Source organism: Pan troglodytes, chromosome 5 (assembly GCF_028858775.2).
Source record: "Pan troglodytes isolate AG18354 chromosome 5, NHGRI_mPanTro3-v2.0_pri, whole genome shotgun sequence".
Classification (NCBI taxonomy): Eukaryota; Metazoa; Chordata; class Mammalia; order Primates; family Hominidae; genus Pan; species Pan troglodytes.
Genome location: NC_072403.2, coordinates 117042384 through 117065613, shown reverse-complemented (window position 1 = coordinate 117065613; position 23230 = coordinate 117042384). Strand labels below are relative to the sequence as shown.

The following is a 23230-nucleotide window of genomic DNA, read 5'->3' as shown; positions in this document are numbered from 1 at the left end:
TTCTTGTGCTAAAAATGCTTTATGGCTTTGTATACAAGATCTGGATATTCATAAATAAATGGACTCTTTGTTCAAAGAGTCTTAAGAATTTCAAGATGGAGATGGCAGAGCATTATGCCAAGTGCGGGGCTCTTGTAAGCCTGGAGCCCTTTGTGACTGCACAGGTCGCATGCCCAGGAAGCTGGCCCTAGCTGAGTTGTTCCTAGACTTTAAGAAATTGGGGTGACTGCCTTGTGATTTTCTGTCCTAATTTTCATGGTCAGGAGGGACTCTGAGAAGTAGTGAGTCCGGGAAAAGAGAGTGGCTTTGGCACAAAATGAGGCCGTAAACACCCCACACCCCAGTCGCCAAAGCAAGTCCCTGGAGGCTGCAGGCTTCTCTTGCATGGCCTTTCCTTTACCTGCATATCTGGAGGCTTCCCATCCCCATGGGGCTATTCCTCTGAACTTGATTTGACCCTTGTGCAAATATGAGAAAGGATCAGTGGGATTTGCCTTGGACTCTGCAGCCCCTAGGAACTCATGGTCTTGAGATTAGTCTACTGTAAAGAATAGTATGATGCTCTCTGAGCACTTACAGCTTGAAGAATTTTTCTCTCCTCTTCAACAGGGGAGCAGAAGGAAATTCATTTGCTCTCTGCTCATCTGGATAAGCTCTGGATGCCACATTGTTACACTGCTCAGACCCAGAAAGGCAGAATTAACAGGGCAGTTACAAAGTGAAATTTCCTCAGCTGACAAGAGCCATAAGAAAAACAAACTAGGCAGACAGTACATATTATTGTAAAAGCAATACGTTTACAATTTTATGTATGTGAGATGCTTGGTTTGACAAAAGCCATAAATATACATGCAGCATTGGATGGCACTTTCTAATTGGGTTCCATGTTCCTCCTATACTGCACATTGTTAGAGAAATTAAACTTCAGAAATGATGTGCCAATTTAGTATTACTTGTTAGTAAAAGACAGTTTTTATACAAGTTAAAGAGATCAATGGGCCCAATTAATTCCACTGTTTTTCTTCATTCTACTAAAATTTAACGCATACATATCAATCAAAAATACAAATAAGCATTAGTATGATATAGACCTATTATAATAAAATGCAGGTTTAATTTGATAGAACTGTGTATTATTTCAAGACTGGAACTCTCACAGCTGTGAAAAGATGCAGCAAGACTGAAACACTGGTTACTTTAACTCTTAGTCATCTCATCATAAGTATTACCATGACTGTAATGCTGAATTGTACATTTGCATATAATATCAGCATGATTTGAACATAACTTCAAGTTTTATTGCTATGCTAAATTTGACTAGTTTTAAAACCTACTAGCTATTAAAGATTGGCAGGGAACTTTAAAACACTTTTCTCCCTAAGAACTGATAATTTGTGTCTTGAACTGTAATTGTCCCCTTTTTTCTTTTATTCCAATTCAAGCTTTGGTGATCTTAATAAGAGTAATTTTATTTTATTTATAAGATTCTAAAATATTTGTTTTTACATAATTTCATAGAATTTTAGCTCCACTTGATATAATATCAAGTGTCTCAGGCCATCAGAATTGAGATTACTACTCTTATTAAATGTAAATTTATCTCACAAATTATATAATTACAAAACAATGTCTTACATTTATTTAACACTTCATAGTTTATGAAGCACATGCCTACATGTGATTTCATTTGCTTGTTCCTTGGAAGGATCCCATTTTATGGATAAAAATCAGAAAGACTGAATCACAGTTAGTAAACAGTGGTGACACTCAGCTTAAGCCTAATTCTTCTAAATCAGTGTCCTTGCATTTTTCATGCTGCACTGACCATGTTCTTGACTGTGTTCCTGACTTGGAGAGTACTAAAATGTCCCCAGTCTGACTTGAAGGAAAATTCAATGCCAAAATGCTAGTTACACATATTCCAAATCTGTTAGTGACAGCATGAGGAAAAATTATTTAAACATGAACCTTTCTTCTTTTGAATCATCAGCAGTAGCTTGAGCTCAAATGTGGTTTACAAGTAAAATGTGTCATTAAGTGTAACTCTATTTTAAATGGCTATAAGTTTACATAATGAAAGAACAAGGCCAAGTTTCTTTGATGCAGTTTAAATCAGTTTTTAAAGTTTTGGTTCTGTCCAATTTCATTCAGATATTATCACAGCTCAATTGAGGTCTCTCTCTAGGTATCCTAGAGAGAAGCCTTCATTATCTCAGCCCATCATGTTTTATGTGCCATCCACTCCTTCTTATAAGAAAATTAATTCAGTGCCCCTTGTAGTGCTACTTCTCTTTCTTCTCTCAGGTAGAATAAAACTTTATGTACAATGAAACGTTGTAAAAGCTGAAGTTTTTTCAAATAGCACCAGGTAAGGGTTCCAAGATGTGGAAGAAATTTTTAGTGTAATACAAGTGGGGTTTCTGAAGAACAGGATATTACTGCAGAATATAAGTTGGTTCCTTTGAGATAAAAGTTTAACCAATGCACAAGCACAATGTCCATCTTATGAGAAAAGGAATTCTACTCTGAAACTCTTCCACTAGTCTATATCTTCTTCACTGTTAGAGAACAATGCCTGGCACATGGTAGCTGCTTTGTAAATATTCATTGCATAGAAGGAAATTAATTGCATCTTTATTTTTGAGACAGAGTCTCACTCTGTCACCCAGGCTAGAGTACAGTGGTGCCATCCTGGCTCACTACAACCTCTGCCTCCTAGGCTCAAGCAATCTTCCCACCTCAGCCTCCCCAGGTGCTGGGATTACAGGCGTGAGCTGCCATGCCCAGCCAATTGCATCTATTTTTGTATTTGAATTTTAACATTGAATCCCCTTCTCAAGTTGATTTCAATTATGCAGTGCCACTAGTAGTTTCTCATGAAATAAAATGTAAGAACTATAATAATAGCATTTTTTATGATATAGAATTATTATTTCCTTAAATGACTTTCAAAGTCACATTTTTTCTTGCTGATACTGTTGAAGTGAGTCTGAACAGCACTTGTTCAGGATGCACAGTTATTAGTCTTTAGGTTCCAAGATCATTTATTGAATTGAAAATCTACAAAATGATTTTTGCTTAGAGATTCTTTGTTGGGAATGTTAAAAGGTAAACTTAGGCAAAACAAAATTTTGAAGAGTTTATTTGGGCAGACAGCAATTCATGAATCAGGCGGCACTAGGCTACAAGTGGTTCAGAGCTTCACTGTAGGGGGACAGGCAAGAGAGAAACTTATAAGGCCCAGAAGCAAGACAAAGAAAATATACTTGAGTGGTTAGTGTGGAAAGTCCCTAGTTAGAGGCTGGTTGGCAATTTCTGATTGGTTAAGCTTAAGTTTTGTTTTACTGTTTACACTGGGCTTTGGTTTTTTTACATAGGAGCCCAAGGCACTGGAGCCACCTCAGCCTAATGGCCTCCCAATTAAATTTTCTTTTTTAACAGAAACATGTAATGGATTATCATGTCCCTCATAAGTGCAGTCAGCCCCCTGTATGTGAGGGTTCCACAGCCACAGATTCAACCAACCTTGGATCCAAAATAAAATGTAAGGCCTGTAATAATAGCATTTTTTTTCCTGCATGATGTAGAATTACTATTTCTTGGAAATAATAATTTGGAAAAAATTTAAAATAACAATACAACACTACAAATAATACAAATAAAAACAATATGGTATAACTATTTACATAGAATTTCCATTGTATTAGGTATTATAAGTAATCTAGAGATGGTTTAAAGTATATGGAAGGATGTTTGTATGCTATATGCAAATACTAGGACATTTTATATCAAGGACTTGAGCATCCTCAGATTTTGGTATCTGAGGGGGTCCTAGAACCAATCCCCCACAATACCCAAGGATGACTATAATTCCATTTTAAATGATAAATTAAATAATATGGCTCTCACACCCTCTTCCCAGGTATGGCAGAAAACAAACATTTGATCCTGCCATTTAAGAGACATTTCTACAACCCACAGAATGGAAGAAAATATTTGCAAACTATTCATCTGAAAAGGGATTAATAACCAGAATATATAAGGAACTTAAGCAACTCAATAGGAAAAAAATCAATCCAATTTAAAAACGAGCAAAAGATCTGAATAGACATTTCTCGAAAGAAGACATGCAAATAAATGGCTGGCAGGTATATGAAAAAATAGTCAACACCACTAATCATCAGAAAAATGCAGCTCAAAACTACAATGAGGTATCATCTCACCCCAGTTAAAATGGCCTTTACAAAAAAGGCAGGGAATAACAGATGCTGGTGAGGATGTGGAGAAAGGTTGGTGGGAATGCAAATTAGTACAGCCACTATGGAGAACAGTATGGTAGTTCCACAAAAAATTAAAAATAGAAGTAACATATGATCCAGCAATCCCACTGCTGGGTATACGTCCAGAAGAAAGGAAATCAGTATATCGAAGAGAATCTGCTCTCCCATGTTTACTGCAGCACTATTCACAATAGCGAAGATATGGAATCAACATAAGTGTCCATCAACAGATGAATGGATAAAGAAAATGTGGTATATAGACAAAATTTTCAGCCACAGAAAATAATGAAATACTGTCATTTGCAACGACATGGATGAAACTGGAGGACAATATTTTAAGTGAAATAAGCCAGGTACAGAGAGACAAATATTGCATGTTCTCACTCATTTGTGGGAGCTGAAAAAAAACTGAATTCATGGAAATATAAAGTAGAATGATGGATACTAGATACTGAGAAGGGTAGTCGGTAAAGGGGATATGAAGTGGAATCATTAATGGATACAAAAATACAATTAGATAGAATGAGTAAGATCTAGTATTCGGTAGCACAATAAATAGGGTGACTATAGTTAACAATAAATTATTGCATATTTTTAATAACCAAAAGAGTGGAATTATAATGTTCCCAATACAAAAAAATGATAAATGCTTGAGGTGACAGGTACTCCAATTACCCTTACTTGATCATTACACATTGTATGCCTGTATCAAAATGTCACATGTACCCCATAAATATATACAACTATTATGTACCCATAACAATTTTTAAATGTTTTAAAAAGATGTTTCTTTCCATTTTAGGCAGTTATTATATTTTATTTTTTAAATTCTATTTATTTTTGCAATGAGGTCTCACTCCATCACCCAGGCTGGAGTGCAGTGGCACGACCCGGCTCACTGCAGCCTAGAACTCCCAGGCTCAAGAGACCCTCCCACCTCAGCCTCCCTAGTAGCTGCAACTACCATGGTATGTGCCACTACACCCAGCTAATATTTTTTTTAAGAGATGGGGTCTCGCTATGTTGCCCAGGGTGATCTTGAACTCCTAATTCCTCCCTGGATCGAATGCAATGTTGCTTGGGTAGTTGGTCTCTGGGTATCTGGGCTGATGGCACCTAGAGTGTGGTTGGCTCTGCTGCTGCCTCTGACTTGGAGGCCTCTGCATTCTTCCCCTATTGCTACGGTCTGACCCCGAGCATTTCCCACCTATCAGACCACTGAGTGTTTCTGAATGAATGAATGAATTCTGAATGAATCTCAGGGTTAAACCTTCCCTCTGCTCCACCAGCTCTTTCCACTCCTTCCAAACGTATCTTTTTCGAGTTGTTCCTGTTCCATCATTAATCAGCTAGACAGGACAGGGGAGGAGAGGACGCTGGTGATGGGGAGTATGAGGGTGGGCTGTGGGGTGGGGTGTCACTGTCATGGTGAGACGTCACCATAATTCTAATAAAGTAATATGACCTGGTAGAATATTAAGTGTCACTTTGTTATTTATTCTATTAGAAAAATAATGTATTATAAACAAGTTAGAATAGAAAAAAGAAAAGACAATCATTCCACTATCCTAACCCAATTTCTATTAACATATTGGTATACATTTCTTCTACTGTTTTCCCCATTCATAATAATTTAAGTTGTAAAACACGATTTTTAAAAAGATTTACTGTTTGTTCTATTGGAGAATTTACCGAGTTCCAAATATATGTAAATCATGTGCTAAGCACCACGGAGATATGAAAGATAAATCAGATACACTTCTTATCCTCCAGAAACTTTTGACCTGGAGGGAGAAAAAGACTTTTACATAAATATGTAAAAGGTAGCAAGTAATAAAGGCCATAACAGAGATAGAGAAAAATGGCTCTAGGGAATCACACATCTGTAGCGTCACCTTAAAACAGCTGGGAATCACATGCCAGCATGTTAAGTCATCAATAATGTAAGTACTGAATGCCAAGTCATTAATAGCAATATTTTATTTTTCCCATTCAACATCAATTTTCTAGGTATTACAAGTTTTATTTATTTATTAAACCAAGTCATTTGAAACCTTCAAAACATGAAAAATTTCCTGATTCACACTGTAATACTCTATTGCTTTTAGATGCCATTTTCTGAGTTTATAATATATTCATACACTTCTACTCCGATGACTTAGTGTGGCTGAAAGATATTAAGAAATTCTATGTTGTGGCATGCAGTAAAACTGCATAATAGTTCTGTATATCTCGTATAAACCCAAATCATCTTCTGTCAGAAACTGCTCTGTCCAAAGTACTTCTATTCTTCCCATACTCTAAAAAGAGATTCAATGGCTCTAAAATCTCTTTTTCAAAGCATGATCTTTTTGTTCTTTCAGGGGAATGTGTGAGGGTGCCCTATAGTTTTCAAACTAAATAGCATTTGCAATCACTTTGTGTGGTTCTAAATTATATCAAATATGTTTGATCTTGGATTAGAGAAATGTTTCATCATGTTTACCAATTTTTTATGCAAAATGCTAAAACTGCTGGATGTGGCTCATAAATATTTTATTAGGTTTTATATATGTATTAAACTAGAGAGGTGTCTTATTTTCATGAATTTATTACAACAATTTAAGTAGTACTAATAATACAAATTTGCATTTAAATAATTCTTTTCTCCTGGGAACTGAGTGCTTTTGCACATCAATTAACACCGGATGGCAGCATCATTATTCCCAACTTTTATTTTATTATTCCATCTTTATGATGTGCTGCTTTGGGTTTTTGTTTCTAGCCTTATGTCAAATTACTTGGCTGGCTATTATCAGGCCTCCTATTTGCCTCCCAAACCAGCCTTTTTGGAGGAGTAATTGTTTAAAAGAATGATACAGAACTCTATGTCACATAGTAGAAACTCTATGATAATTGAAAGTTCTGCTTTCACCAGATAAAGATTAAAAGTCCTTACATGGCTTCACTTTTTTTTTTTTTTTTTTTTTGAGACAGAGTCTCGCTTTGTCACCCAGGGTGGAGTGCAGTGGTAAGATCTCAGCTCACTGCAACCTCTGCCTCCTGGGTTCAGCAATTCTTCTGCCTCAGCCTCCTGAGTAGCTGGGATTATAGGCGTCTGCCACCACACCTGGCTAATTTTTGTATTTTTAGTAGAGACTGGCTTTCACCATGTTGGCCAGGCTGGTCTTGAACTCCTGACCTCAGGTGATCCACCCGCCTCGGCCTCCCAAAGTGCTGGGATTACAGGTGTGAGCCACTGTGCCCAGCCTATAGCTTCACTTTCAATCAATCAAAATCTTATCTATACCACTAAATTACATACTATTAAAAATTGCCAAAAGTTATTTTTCTACCTTTAACAAGTTTTCCTTTCTAACCACTAAATACCTCATATAAAGAAGTTGTTTACACACTAAATAAAATAGTACCTTTAAAAGTGTTGTCCTCAGAGACTAAATGGTTGTTGGCATTTCTCTTCTCTGAAAGTGGACATGCTTGAGATTTATAGATGGGCTTTATAGGTCTGCAAATTCCTAGAAGTTCCCAACAGGGAAAGAACAAAAGACAAGAGAGGTTGTCACTATAGATGGCGCCAGACATTTGAATCTGCTCTTCTTGGGGTATCTACCTAGGCCCCTGATCCAGTTTTGTTTTGAGGATCCTATCTGGCCCAGAGATTGAATCCTTCTGGTTACAGGTTGAAGCTTCTTAGAGAATTGAGTGGAATTCAGGGTCACTTCTCTGATCCTCTTTTCATACTTACCTTTTTTATTTAAAACACGATTTTGTTAGGCCTGCTTACTTACAATAATTTCCTTCTCTTTGAAACAATTTCCAAAAGGATTAGGAAACCCTATGAAATGCTTCATCTGTGGCCTTTGTTTGTTATTATTAATATTTAAAACAAATATTAACAAATGTAATTCTTCTCTTTTAGAAGAAAAGCTATGTGAAAAAGAATAGACAGAGGGAAGATCAGGCCTCTGGTTTTTGACAATATAGTTACTGTATGCACATTTCTGCCAACCCCAAGATGGTGAATTACTGTAACTTAGCTCTGCCAACTGCCCAGTTTATACAATCTAGACTGTTGCATATTTCATGAGTTTGCTTTTGAAGCCAGTATCTTTTTTTTTTTTGAGATGGAGTCTCGCTGTGTTGCCCAGGCTGAAGTGCAGTGGCATGATCTCAGCTCACTGCAAGCTCCGCCTCCTGAGTTCACACCATTTTCCTGCCTCAGCCTCCCGAGCAGCTGGGACTACAGGTGCCCGCCACCACGCCCAGATAATTTTTTGTATTTTTAGTAGAGACGGGGTTTCACAGTGTTAGCCAGGATGGTCTCGTTCTCCTGACCTTGTGATCTGCTAGCTATTCCAGGGAAATCCCAAACTACTGGAAATTTTAGCATGCATCAAATTCTTATAATGTATAAGCAAGTTTCATTTAAAATACCTTGTGTATTCTGTATTCCATCTATTTAAAACTGGCAAATATAGAGAAAAATGAAACTACATTTTAGCTACTTCATGTGTTCATAGGATAGTTCAACTATTTCTTCAGACTAGGGAATTTTGATGATTCAAATTCATTTCCATTAAACAATTAAACTAGAATTCAAATAATTTTTATGAATTGTGAACCATGTGCAGGGCACTATTAGGGGCATACAAGAGATATGCAATTATGCTACCAAGAACTAGATGCTAGGCATTTTAAAAAACATAATCTCTAAAAGTCAAAATCATCTTGGTAACTATGAGTTATTTTCCCAGTTTTATAGACAAGTAAATTGAGGCTCAGAAGAGATAATTATCTGAATACACATACAGCCTATTAAATGTAAAACCATTGTTCAAATCCAGCTGCTAATTCCAAAGCTACCACTCTTTGAACTGCCTTCATAATTCACTATCTTCTTAAAGTTCGGGGTCACTTTTTAAAATTTTGGTGTTGTGTGTGTGGGTTTTTGTTTTTGTTTTTTTTTTTAGACCGAGTCTCGCTCTGCCGCCAGGCTGGAATACAGTGGCGCGATCTCAGCTCACTGCAACCTCTGTCTCCCAGGTTCAAGCAATTCTCCTGCCTCGGCCTCCCGAGTAGCTGGGACTACAGGCGTAAGCCACCATGCCCAACTAATTTTGTATTTTTAGTAGAGACAGGGTTTCACCATGTTGGCCAGGATGGTCTCAATCTCTTGACCTCGTGATCCACCCGCCTCGGCCTCCCAAAGTGCTGGGATTACAGATGTGAGCCACCGTGCCCAGCCGTGTGTGTGTTTTTTAAATTTTGTTTTGTTTGTTTGCTTGATTTGAGACAGGGTCTTGCTCTGTCGCCCTTGCTGGAGTGCAGTTATGTGATCACAGCTCACTACAGCCTCTACCTCCCAGGCTCAAGGGATCCTCCCGCCTCAGCTTCTGGAGTAGCTGAGACTACAGGCGCCAAGTCGCCATGATGGCCCATTTGTAGAGACAGGGTTTTGCCATGTTACCCAAGCTGGTCTCAAACTTTTGGGCTCAAGCAAACGGCCTGCCTCAGCCTCCTAAAGTGCTGGGGTCACAGGCATGAGCTACCACGCCCAGCCTGTGTGTCATTTCTTTTAGGAGCTGTGAAGCCTTTTGGTGAAAGTTTATTGTCCAATGATTAAACTGTTACATGACTTTAGGGAGCTTCTCCCTGAATTTAACATTAACAGTATCTGGACACTGCATTTTTTAGACGGCGGGACTTGCAAAACAATAATACAAAAGTTTAAGCCCTTTGCTTTGAGATGTTGTTTCCAGTTTTCCATCTAGCAAAAATATAGACCTGTTGAGTGCATAACCTGTTTGGTTATTTTGAACAAATTAAGTAATTGAATCAATTTATAAAGTAAAAAACACATCTATTAGAATGGCTAGAACTCCCCACCCCACCCTACAAAAAAATGATAGTATTAAATGTTAGTACAGATGTGAAGCAACAGGAACTGTCATTCATTGCTAGTGAGATTGCAAAATGGTGCAGCCACTTTGGAAGACAGTTTGGAAGTTTTCTTACAAACCTAAACACAGTCTTACCATATGATCCTAGGTATTTACCCAAATGAGTTGAAAATATGTGTACACAAAAAACTCCACACCAATGTTTATATATGTTTAGACATAATTTGCCAAAACTGGAAGAAACCAAGATGTCCTTAAAATGGTAAATGGATAAATGAACCGTGGTACATCCAGTAATAAAAAGATATGGGCTATTAAGACTCAAAAAGACATGAAGGTTACAATTGATACCACAGAAATAGAAAAGATCACAAGACACTACTATGAACAATTATATGGCCACAATTGGGTAACCTAAAAGAAATAAATAAACAACTAGAAACAGACAACCTACCAAAACTAAATCATAAGTAATAGAAAATCTGAACAGACCAACAATGGTGAGGAGAATGAATAGTAATAAAAAGACTCAACGAGAAAAGTAAAGGACCAAATGGCTTCACTAGTGAGTTCTACCAAATATTTAAAGCTTCAATCTTTAACTTTTAATTTAACGTCAGTCTTTCTCAAAGTCTTCCAGAAAGCTGAAGAGGAGAGAACACTTCCAAACACGTTTTATGGGCCCAGAATTACCCTCATACCAAAGCCAGATAAGGACACCACAAGAAAAGAAAATTACAGGCCAATATCCTCAATGAACATAGATGCAAAAATCCTCAACAAAATACTAGCAAACTAAATTCAACAACACATTAAAGATTTCACACACCATGATCAAGGGGGATTTATCCCTGGGATGCAAGGATAGTTCAACATATACAAATAAATAAATATGATACACCACACTGACAGAGTGAAATACAAACACCATATGATGATCATCTCAGTATCTGTGGAAAAACGTTTGACAAAATTCAACATCCTTTCATGATAAAAACTCTCAAAAGGAATGTTCCGCAACACAATAAAGGCCATATATCACAAGCCCACAGCTAACATCATACTCAATGGTGAAGGCTGAAAGCTGACTGGGCATGGTGGCTCACGCTTGTAATTCCAACACTTTGGGAAGCCGATGTGGGAAGATCACTTGAGGCCAGGAGTTTGAGACCAGCCTGGCCAACACAGTGAGCAGTGAGACCTGTCTCTAAAAAAATATGACAATTAGCGGGCTGTGGCAGCACACAGCTATAGTTGCAGTTACTCAGGAGGCTGAGAGAAGAGGATTACTTGAACCCAGAGTTCAAGGCCACAGTGAGCTATGATCATGCCACTGCATACTAGACTGGGCAATACAGCAAGACCTCGTCTCAAAAAAACAAAGAAAAAGAAAAAGGAAAAGCTGAAGTCAGGAACAAGATGAGAGTGTCTTGTCTTCTATTTAAGACAGTACTGAAAGTCCTCGCTGGGGCAGAAAAAGAAATAAAAGCCTTCCAAATCAGATAGGAAGAAGTAAAATTGTATATTTGCAGAAGACATGATCTTATATATAAAAACCCTGTATACTCCACCAAAAATTATTAGAACTAATAAGCACATTCAGTAAAATTAAAGGATATAATATCAACATGTGAAAACCAGTTGTATTTCTGTATATGAATAACAACCTACCTGAAATGAAGTAGCAATCTCATTGACAACAGCATCAAAACAATAAAATATTTAGCAATTCATTTAACCAAGAACATGAAAGACCTATACACTAAAAGTATAAAACATTGATGAAATAAATTGAAGAAGACACAAATAAGTGAAAATATGTCCTACGTTCATGGTTCGGAAGAATTAATATTGTTAAAATGTCTATACTACCAAGAGTAATCTATAAACTCAATGCATTTTCTATCAAAATTCCAATGGCATTTTTCACAAAAATAGAAAAAAAATCCTAAAATTCGCATGGAACTACAAAAGGCCCCAAACAGGCCAGGCGCTGTGGCTCACGCCTGTAATCCCTTCCAGCACTTTGGGAGGCCGAGGTGGGTGGATCACTTGCAGTCAGGAGTTCGAGACCAGCCTGGCCAACGTGGAGAAACCGCGTCTCTACTAAAAATACAAAACTTAGCCAGGCATGGTGGTGGGCACCTGTAATACCAGCTACTTGGGAGGCTAGGGCAGGAGAATCACTTCAACCCTGGAGGCAGAGTTTGCAGTGAGCGGAGACTGTGCCACTGCACTCCAGCCTAGCCAACACAGTGAGACTCCATCTCAAAAGAAACAAACAAACAAACAAACAAAAACCCCAAATAGCCAAAGCAATCTTGAGAAAGAAGAACAAAGCTAGGGGCATCACATTTCCTGATTTCAAGCTGTATTACAAACCTGCAGTAATCAGAACAATGGTACCAGCATAAAATCACACGTCTAGACCAATGAAACAGAATAGCCCAGAAATGAGTCCATGTGTTTATGATTAAGTAATTTTTGATGACAGCACCAAAAATATACAATGGGGGAAAGACAGTATCTTTAATAAATTGTTTTGGGAAGACTGATTATTGGACCCTTATCTTATACCATTCACAAAAATTAACTCTGAATGGATTAAAGACTTAAATGAAACCATAAAACCACTAGAAGAAAATGTAAGAAAAAGTATTCTTGACATTGGTCTTGGCCATGACTTTTTGGATATGATACCAAAAGCAAAAACAAACAAGTGGGATTCCATCAAACTTAAAGGCTTCTGCACAGCAAAGGAAACAATCAACAAAATGAAAAGGCAACTTATGGAATGGGAGAAAATATTTGCAAACCATATCTCTGATAAGGGGTTAATATCCAAAATATGTAAGAAACTCATATAACTCAACAGCAATAAATAAATAAATAATAGGTAAAGGACCTCAATAGACATTTTTCCAAAGACATACAAATGGCTAACAGACACACGAAAAGGTGTTCACCATTACTATCATCAAGGAAATGCAAATCAAAACTACAATGAGATAATCACCTCACACCTGTTAGAATGGCTACTATCAAAAAGACAAGAGGTAACAAGTATTGGCCAGAATATGAAGAAAAGGGAGCCCCTGTGCATTGTTGGTGGGAGTGTACACTGGTATAGCCATTATGGAAAACAGTATGGAGGTTCCCCGAAAAATTAAAAATATAATTACCATATGATCCAGCAAGCCGAATTCTAGGTATATATTGAAGGAAATAAAATCAGTATCTCAAAGAGATGTCTGCACTCCCATGTTCATTGCAGCAATATTAACAACAGCTAAGACAGGGAAACAATGTAAGTGTCCACTGAGGAAGGAATGGATAAAGAAAATATGGCATATGTACACAATGAAATATTATCCAGCCATAAAAGAAGGAAATTCTTTCATTTGTAACATGAATAAAAATGCAGGGCTTACACTAAGTGAAATAAGTCAGAAAGAGATAGACAAATGTTGTATGACCTCACTTATGCATGGAATCTAAAAAAGTTGAACTCACAGAAACAGAGAATACAGTTACCAGGGGCTGAAGGGTGGGAAAACTGGGGAGAAGGTGGTCAAAGGGTACAAACTTCCAGTTATAAGATGAATAAGCTCTGGGGATCCAATGTATGGAGTAGTGACTCTAGTTAGCTATACTTTATTTTATAACTGAATTTGCTAAGAGAGTAGATCTTACATGTTCTCACTACACACATAAAAATGGTAACTATCTGAGGTGATGGATGTGTCAACTAATTTGATTGTGGTAATCATTTCACAATATATACATACATCACATTAAAAAAAGAAAAGGCATGGAAGAAACTTAATGCATACTGCTTAGTGAAAGAAGCCAATCTGAAAAGGCAATACATTATATAATGCCAACAATAGGATATTTTGGAAAAGGCAAAACTATGAAGACAGTAAAAAGATCAGTAGTTGCCAGGGGTGTGGGAGGAGGATAGACAGAGGGATGAAGAACTGCAGCACAGTATATTGAGATTGTTCTGTATGATACTGTAATGGTGGATACATGACATTATACATTTGGCAAAACCTGCAGAATCTACAACATGAAGAGTGAACCGTAAACTACAGACCTTTGTTAATAATGATGGATCAATTTGAGTTCTCCCTTTGTGACACACATACCACACTAATGCAAGGTGTTAATCATGAGGGAGACTATCTGCTCAGTCATCTGTAAACTTGAACTGCTCTTTAAAAAAGTCCATTAATTTTTTAAAAATCAAAAGAAATGTAAAAACAATCAGTGAGGCTGGTTGTCAAACTGGTCAGTGAAAAAGTTAATGCAACAATTAATGAGAGGAATGTGGGTTCAGAAACCAGTCGTGACCAGAACTGTCTGCTATGAGAATGTATCAGAAACTGCTATAGTCTCCATGCAATTAGTAATAACAGTTGAAATAAAGTCTACACTGATGTATACCATGGGCAGATTTGTAGATAAGGAATATAATGCTACTTACTGTTATGTGAGTACTTGTTTTTTTGTTTTTTGTTTGAGACAGAGTCTCACTCTATTGCCCAGGCTGGAGTGCAGTGGTGTGATCTCGGCTGATCGCAACCTCTGCCTCCCGGGTTCAAGCGATTCCTGTCCCTTAGCCTCCAGAGTAGCTGGATTACAGGCATGTACCACCACACCGGGCTAATTTTTGTATTTTTAGTAGAAATGGGGTTTCACCATGTTGGCTAGAACTCCTGACCTTAGGTGATCCGCCCACTTCAGCCTCCCAATATATGTGTACTTTTAAAACAAGTGACTCCCTCAGATCTTGTTTTATTTTCACAAAACTTATTCTATCTGAACTTTGAAGTCTCATTAAGGTTTTATCCAACTGGTAAAAGTAGACTAGGATGCCTATAGAGAAATAAAGGTAAAAATAATTATGTCAATCTAACACTAGCCAGAGTTTTTACAGAGGAGACAGACTGCCTTGTATTTTGTTATTCATGCTTCTTACCCTTTTCATTCTACACGTATGTGCAAATTAGCTCCTTGCTTCATATTAACTTTCAAAATAGCACTCGGAAGCTTTCAATCTGACCTTTCTGTGGCCAGCAGGAGGAGACCAGGGAGCTTAAGGCATTCCCATATCCTGGGCTATGTGTCTACAATTCTCGCTTTGAATTTTATAAAGCTACTATTCATACAACTGGGATAAGAAATTAAAATACAGTAAGATACTCATTATAAATAACGGTTTCAATCCTAGATGGGTTATAGTGAGGGGATTAGGTTTTTTCCAATCTTCACTTCCTATAGAACACAGACTCAAAGAAAACACAGACTCTGTGAAAGGCTAGAACTCAAATCTTATGATAACTAATTCAGTGCTCTTTTCATAAAAATGTGCAAGCTTTATAAGATCTACATGCCTTACAGGTATCCTATCCTGAAGGTAAGGAGTGGGTGTGTAATAGGTGACAATATATCTAAGTTACTTATAACACTGCCTGACACAAAGTATACTCTATGTGAGGCGTCAGTAAGCTTCTTCTGTAGAGCCAGAGAGTAAACATTTTAGGCTTTGTGGGCCATAAGGTTTCTCTTGTAACTAATCAAAGCCGCATTGGCAGCATGAAAGCAGCCATAAAAATGAACGTGACTGGGTTCCAATAAAACTTTATGGACACTGAATTTGAATTTTATATAATGTTCACATATCATGAAATATTCTTCTTCTGATTTTTTCCAACCATAAAAAATGTAAAAATGGGTATACAAAAACAGGCAGTGGGCTGGGGTTTTGGGGGCATAGCTTGCTTTATATAATTAGTAGACGTTATTATGATGTCTATAATATCTTTCTAGAAATTATTTTTAATGGTTGTTTAAACATAGAGTCTGTTTCTATGTTTTTTATTTTTAATGGCTGTTTAAACTGGTAGGAGAGGGGGGATTCAAACCCAGCTTGTGTGACATCAAGGCCCATGCTCTTTCATAAACAAGACTGTCTGGATGTTCTATAATTTACTTAGTCCCCTGTGGTTAGAATTTAGGCTATTTCCAATATTCATTATTATAACTCACCCTCCAGTGAACATCTGTGTAGTTAAGTCTTTACGCACACATGTATACCCACACCTTAAAATGTATTTAGTGGTAGCTATCAAAACAGCTGGCAGGGACGTGCGCACACCTGTAATCCCAGCTACTGGGGAGGCTGAGGCAGGAGAATCGCTTGAACCCGGGGGACGGAGGTTGCAGTGCGCCCAGATCGCGCCATTGCACTCCAGCTTGGGCAACAAGAGCGAAACTCTGCCTCAAAAAAAAAAAGCCTGGCAGAGCATCTAGAAAGAAACAGACTCTAAAGAAGTAATCTCAAAAAGTAATCTTTTATGGTTATAGGAAAGTTCAGACGTATTAGAAAAGGAGTTTTATAAATACAATATATATACATAGAACTTATGTCCCAAACACCATTTTAAGACCCTTATATATAATTACACCATTTAGTCCTCAAAACTATACTATGAAGTGCAGGTACAATTATCATAATTATTATCATCATCATCATCATCCCCATGTTCCAAAAAGGAAACTGAGGCACAGAAGGGCTAGGTAACTTCTCCAAGGTCACACAGTAAACTGGTAGGAGAGGGAGTATTCAAACCCGGCTTGTGTGACATCAAGGCCCATGCTCTTTCTTACTAGGCTGCACCATCTCTTCAACCAGAGACTTGTCCAGTGTGCACCTCCAGGTACTCTTTATAATGTACCTTCACACAATCGGTGGTGGTATTTTTTATATTGAGATCACATTTCACATGCATGAACGATCTCATAATCTAATAACTGATGCCAATTTTAACCTATAATGAGACACTTTTGGTGGAAACTGGGTACCCATCTAACCTTCCTCTATTGTCCTACAAGACAACTCCCAACAACGCCAATTCTTTATTAAGTTTCCTTGCTTTTCTTACCCAAAATAGTTGTCCAGTAAACAGTAAAAGTTGATCGGAGCATACTCTCATGTCTTATTTTCCAACGTATGGCCCCAAATCTACATTCAGGTAGTGCTTTGCCTACGATGGAGGGCCTTGTACCGCCTGGGATTGCTAGTTTCGGTTAAGTACCCCTGTTTGAAAACAAAAACAGTGGCGCGTGTCAGAAGTCCCTCCCGCGCGGCCTCTTCCCCCTCTTCTTCCGCAGCAGGAGGCCTGACCCCCGCGTCCTGCACCCGTGTGGACCAAACGTTCAGCCTCCCCCGCCACAATCGGACGGGAACTCGCGCGCTTTCCGGGCTATTCCCTGTTTGTGCTGAGTTACGGGCGAATCTCCCAAAAAGGAGATATACGAGTGGGTCGTCCAACTTTGAGGGGAAACGAGGATTCTCTTTCTCATTTTCTCTCCTGATTTCTCTCCCTACCCGGACCGCACTTCTCGAATTATCCCCGTGAGGAGGAACGACGAATGCCGCCGGTCCCACGAGACTGCCGCCCCCCACTCATGCCCAAACAAGGATAGAATCTTGTAGCGAGGCGACAAGAAAATAAATAAGCGGGCGTTTCAAACCGAGTCCTCGGGTGTGCAGACCCGCAGCGGAGTCGCGGGAGCGAGGTGGGAAATCCTGGCCGCGGCGCCGGGCTCCGCCCGCCGGGGGGCGCGGGGCGGCGGGCGCATGCGCGTGCGCGGTGCGGCCCCAGCCCTGGCCGCCGCCGCCTGCCGCCGCCGTCGCGATGCCTATTTTAGTCAAAGCGGCTGCGGGCTTGGGGACCCGGCCCGGGCAGCGGAGCTTCCGGACCCGCCGACCCGCCGAGAAGCGCGCGTCGGGCTCCCGTCGAGCAGCTGAGTCCGTGTGCCCCGCGTCCCGCGCCCCGAAGCTGCCGCTCCGAACTTTGGTCAGCGCTGCCCAGGCTCCCCGCCAGGGACCAGCCGGGTAAGGATGGGAGGCGCAGCTGCAGCCGGCTTTCCCCCCGCGCCGGGTTGTGTGCGGCCTCGCGCTCCCCTGGCTAAATCGGGAAGCGAAAGTTGGATCTCAGCCCCTCGGGGAGCAACTTTGTCGGCCCTGGCGGCAGCTGCTTGTTCTACGCGCCCGGGCAGCCGGGGGCGCCGCCCTCTGTCCCTCCTCGCTGGCCGCGCCCTCGAGGGGCTCCCGGCCCTTGGAGGCCGCCCTTCTCCCCGGGTCTGGGCGCTGCGGCCACAGAGACCCTCAACGGTCAGCGGCCGCCGCTCAGGTCAGGCAGCCCCAGCGTCCCCGGGCCCTCGGCCCCACCGAGTGCCGGCTCCCGCGCTCTGCGGCGGCAAGCCCCTTGGTGAGCTCCGTCTCTGCTCTCTCCGCCGAGTCTCCGGGGTTCCTCCTCGCCCCCTGTAGGGCCGCCTCGAGCCGCGCAGAGCCTGCGTGCAGCCGGGCGCGCGGTGTCGCCCACTCCGTCCCCGCTCGGAGAGTAGGGTGGGCCACGGCGCTCACTCCTCACCCCCGCGTCCCGAGAGCGCCTGGCCGAGGAGGACTGTTGCCACGGACCCTCCTCCTTTAAGGAGCGAGGTCAGAGGGCCCCGGAAGAGCGCCGATGGCTGGGGACCCGAAGTCCGCGCCACCCACCCGCAACCTCCTTCCCCGAGCCTTTGGGAACGGGTTGTTGGCCAGACAAGTCCCAGAAACTGCCTGCTTTGAAGCATGAATAAGTGCGAAAAGACTCTTAGCAATGTAATGCCATTTGCCATTCGGGAGATGTGCGAAGATTCGGTTAGAATTACAGAATGAATTAACTCGACTAGCAAGACGCTCGTTTGCAGTTATCTTTTTCATTTTTTTAGTTTGGTAGAGGTTTAATGTTAGTTTCAACATTTAGCTATTTAGCCCTACAATCACCTATTTGAAAAACGATAAACAAAACTTAACTAGTATAGGTAATTTAAGGACTTCAACTTTGATGATCTGATGAGGGAAAAATAATTTCTCTTGATTTAGTCAAAATTAATCTGAAAAGTTTACCAATTTAGCAGTCTAACCTTTCTCTTTCCACCTATTCTCTGTATAAGAATTGTTAAGTGTAAGCCACTTAACGATTAAGTGGTAATCAAAGTAAACTGATCTGATAAATATTTTCGACAATAGGTAACTGGCATTTCACAATAGACAATTATATAGACATATAGATACATATATCTATCTCTCTCTCTCTTTAATAAGGTGTCGTGCGTCAAAACATGTTTAGGATGACCGTACCTTCTAAAAACTGCTAATAATATTTTCTGGTTCTTGGGTCATAATTGTAGTTTTCCTGTCATTTTTCTTGGACCAGAAATTGGTACTTCTAGTGTCACTTTAAGAACTTGTAAAAGCCTGATATTGAATTATAGTGGATTAATAGGCAATACAGGTGAAATTGGGTGAACTCGAGGGGCAACATGTATTGATAGATTGATTATGTAAATGTGTATTATAGAACCATAGGCTATTAAAGTTTTCCCTATTCCAAGGAAGAAACAGACCCGAGGAGCAGAAGTGGCTTTCCCTGGCTTATGTAGCACCCTGGTGGCTTGTGGTGTAGAACCTCACTCAACCTCAGGAAGGCTAGGCACTCCTCTGGCTTTATTACTGAGATCTGGGGAGACGGAACAGTGATTTCTGAAAGTGTTTATCAGGTTGACGTTCCTTCAGAGTGGCTTTCATCCCCGTCTCAGTGGCCTTCTCTACAGAGGCTAGGCCTTGGAAGTACATAGATGAATAAACATTGTCCCTGCCTCCTAGAGGACAAACAGGACAATGGGAGTGTAGGTACATTCTACAGTGCTGTCGAAATGATAGTTATTATTAACCTATGTAATGCTAGGGTAGGTGATGTTGGGTTATGAGTGATAGAGGATACCTCATATCATTCTCTGTCCTGCAGAAGTTACGAGATTCATTCTCGTTTGGCCTTGAAAAGCAAACTTTGTATAAATGGAGTTATTAAAATAATGATCTTCCCCCCCGCCATCCTGATAGGCTTATATATTTGCTGATTTCAGACATTTGGAAAATAGGTGAATTTTTGTTTCTTTCCTTTTTGTAGCAAATCAATATCTAAGTCAACTATTACTATTATATTTATGAGCTATTTCAGAATTATGTAAAAAGATCTTCAGTTGACTTGATCATTTCATTCACAATTTGTAAATTGGTGTGCTTGTTTTTTATCATCTTTTAAGCTGTGGAATTCTTTCACATTTGTCTGTTAACATCCTTTCAAAATACCCATTTTGTACCAATTAATTATTCTACTACCTAAAACCTTTAGTATGTTAAGAACAAGCAGTAGAAGAGTAAGATTAATTGCATGACCTTATTTTGAAAGAAATACATATTTCTAAATTTAAATGTATTTAGGGTCCCCATTTGGAATTTTGCTGAAACAGAATAATTCATATAATCTGTAGACCTACACAGTGTTTGGCAAGGACCAAATTTGTGCAATTAATAATAGAGTGTTTTTTAAGGACCGGAGACCGAAGACAGGTAACATAGGAAATGGTTTTATATAAGCATGTGTAAAATGTATATTCTTTAAATGTACTTGCTATGGATTTTCATATGTATAAGTAAACTGGAAGTTTACTACTTTTAAATTTGTGATATGCTACCAGGTAGAATTATTATGGGAAATAAAGTAGAGATTTAAATAAGACAATAAAAGTTTCATGTTGTATCTCTCTGTGTATATATAAATGTTTATATGGCTATATATTATTTGCATATATGATAATGTATTATGTATGTATGATACAGTGATTTAATGGTGGTATAAAAATAGAGCCTTCTAAATATCCTAAATAGATGTGAGGGTATTCATATTTTTTTAAGTATTCAAATAATTAGTTTTCTAGTTATTTTTCCTGTGTTTGGATTCAGTCACCAGTGGGAATTTGATGGAAGACTAGACTAAATAACTTTGTAATTACCATGGTTTATGAACATTGGTGATTATCTTAAAGACTAATTCCCTCACTCCTCCCTTCCCTACAAGTCTTTATACGTATATATGTGCCTATGAGGGAATAATTTTGCACTATGCTAAGTATTTTATGTATTTTATTTCATTTGATCATAAGGCAAATGAAGTATTATTATCATCCTTTAACAGGTAAGGAACTGAATACATTTAATATGTGACAGAGTTGGATTTGAATCTGGGTCTGTCTAATTCATAAGCACTAGAGAAGTCTATTTAATTCACAGAAATAATTTTGGTATAATACCTATGAAGGTAAAAAGATACAATTGCCATTTTTATGATTTTACTTTTGTTTACTTGTTTTTACAGGAATTTTCAAAATGAATTATACAGAGTCCAGCCCATTGAGAGAATCAACTGCCATAGGTTTTACACCTGCGTTAGAAAGTATCATACCTGTGCCTTCCAATAAGACCACTTGTGAAAACTGGAGAGAGATACATCATCTGGTTTTTCATGTAGCAAATATTTGTTTTGCAGTTGGGTTGGTTATTCCAACTACTCTTCACCTTCATATGATATTTCTTAGGGGAATGTTAACTCTAGGTAAGATACCTAACTGATATTTTATGTAACTTTTCTGTAACTGACATAAGATGGGCTTTACATTGAGAGCTTCAGAGTATTCTTTGTCAGGCCCATAGCAAGCCAAAAAATGTAAGTCTTTGTTAATGAATTAGCAGTATATCAATTAGCTTAGAGCATAGGCCTTCACATGCCATATCTCTCCCTTACTTACTTTGTTTATATGTGCTTTCATATGTTGTTTAGGTTTTCCAGATACCAAAACATTCACTCATGTGTAAGAGTATGAACTTTAAAGCCAAATTGTGTGATTCAAATCCTGGTTCTAATTCTTGTCAACTGTAACTTGGGCAAGTGATTTAATCTTTCTACTGCCTCAGTTTCCTCATGTATCAGATAAGGGTAAAAATAATACCAGCTCCCAAAGTTGTTGTGAATTAAATGTGTGTCATATATATATTTAACTTGGAATATTGCCTGCCCATAGTAAGTACTGTATAGTTTTAACTATCATTACTTGAAAAGATATTTGCTGTGGGCAGTAAAGAAACATTGGGAACAAAAACAATTACCAGATACAGTAGTTCAAATAAAACAAATTTTTTTTTGGTCCCAGTAACCCTGATGAAGCAAGTTAAATTGATTCACATCAGAATATTAAAACAATTGAATCTGTTATATTAGCCAGTGATTCTTGACAAATTATTCTCTATGTGATTATTTCCCTGATGGCCCATTTATTCAGGTGCATTTTTTAGCACCTGTGATGTGTCCAGACAAAGACTGAGGAAGGCCGTCTTCATCCTTGAGAAAGACACTCTTGTGGGGGCTGGTGGAGAAACAGATGGGCAATCCCAGTATGGCGTATCGGATGCTGGGATGCAGGTGTGCACCCATTATCCAGGGGGACACGGAGAAGGTGATAGGCTTAGTAGGAGGGCAGAGCAGGGTCCCACTGAGGAGGTGACATGGGACCTGGATTTTGGAAGATGAGCAGGATTTATCTGAGTAAATGGGTATAGTATCCAAACAAAGAACACAGAAGAGAAGGAAATTGAGCATATTGGGGTGAACGTAGAGTAGTGCATTGTGCTTAAAAATATAAATGGGCTGGGCACAGTGGCTCACGCCTGTAATCCCAGCACTGTGGGAGGCCGAGGTGGGTGGATTACCTGAGGTCAGGAGTTCGAGACCAGCTTGGCCAACATGGTGAAACCTTGTCTCTACTAAAAGTACAAAAATTAGCCAGGCATGGTGGCAGGCGCTTGTAATCCCAACTACTCGGGAGGCTGAGGCAGGAGAATTGCTTGAACCCCGGAGACAGAGGTTGCAGTGAGCCAAGATTGTGCCACTGCACTCCAACCTGGTGACAGAGCTAGACTCTGCCTCAAAAAAAAAAAAAAAAGTGATAAATGACAAGGAAAAAGAGGCTGGAAGGTTAGTAGAAGCTTGTGGGACCTCTGTGGCTGTGTGACCTGTGAGTAAGGTGAGGATTACAGCAGTAGGAACAGGGAGTTGAATGGAAAAAAAAATACCGTACCCTATAAAAAAGCAAACATCA

General features: G+C 39.3%; 1 protein-coding gene and 1 non-coding gene across 5 annotated transcripts in view; one reads left to right on the top strand and one right to left on the bottom strand.

Moving 5' to 3' along the window:
• Nucleotides 1-17830, bottom strand: part of LOC737815 (uncharacterized) — a 31849-nt gene extending 14019 nt beyond the window's left edge. Inside the window, exons 1-4 of one of the 3 annotated variants that reach the window (XR_680929.5) lie at nt 17723-17812; nt 17131-17285; nt 7691-7795; nt 578-675 (exon numbers count right to left, since the gene is read on the bottom strand). This is a non-coding gene — a transcript (uncharacterized LOC737815). Of the gene's footprint in view, nt 1-577; nt 676-7690; nt 7796-17130; nt 17286-17722 lie in introns of all 3 variants that reach the window. The other 2 variants (XR_001718609.4, XR_001718610.4) reach the window with 2 other exon arrangements.
• BVES (blood vessel epicardial substance) overlaps nt 17823-23230 on the top strand; it is a 36101-nt gene continuing 30693 nt past the window's right edge. Inside the window, exons 1-2 of one of the 2 annotated variants that reach the window (XM_001143515.8) lie at nt 17823-18086; nt 21454-21690. In XM_001143515.8, coding sequence (XP_001143515.2) covers nt 21465-21690 — 226 coding nt within the window. In that variant the 5' untranslated portion in view covers nt 17823-18086; nt 21454-21464. Of the gene's footprint in view, nt 18463-21453; nt 21691-23230 lie in introns of both variants that reach the window. The other variant, XM_527578.8, reaches the window with a different exon arrangement.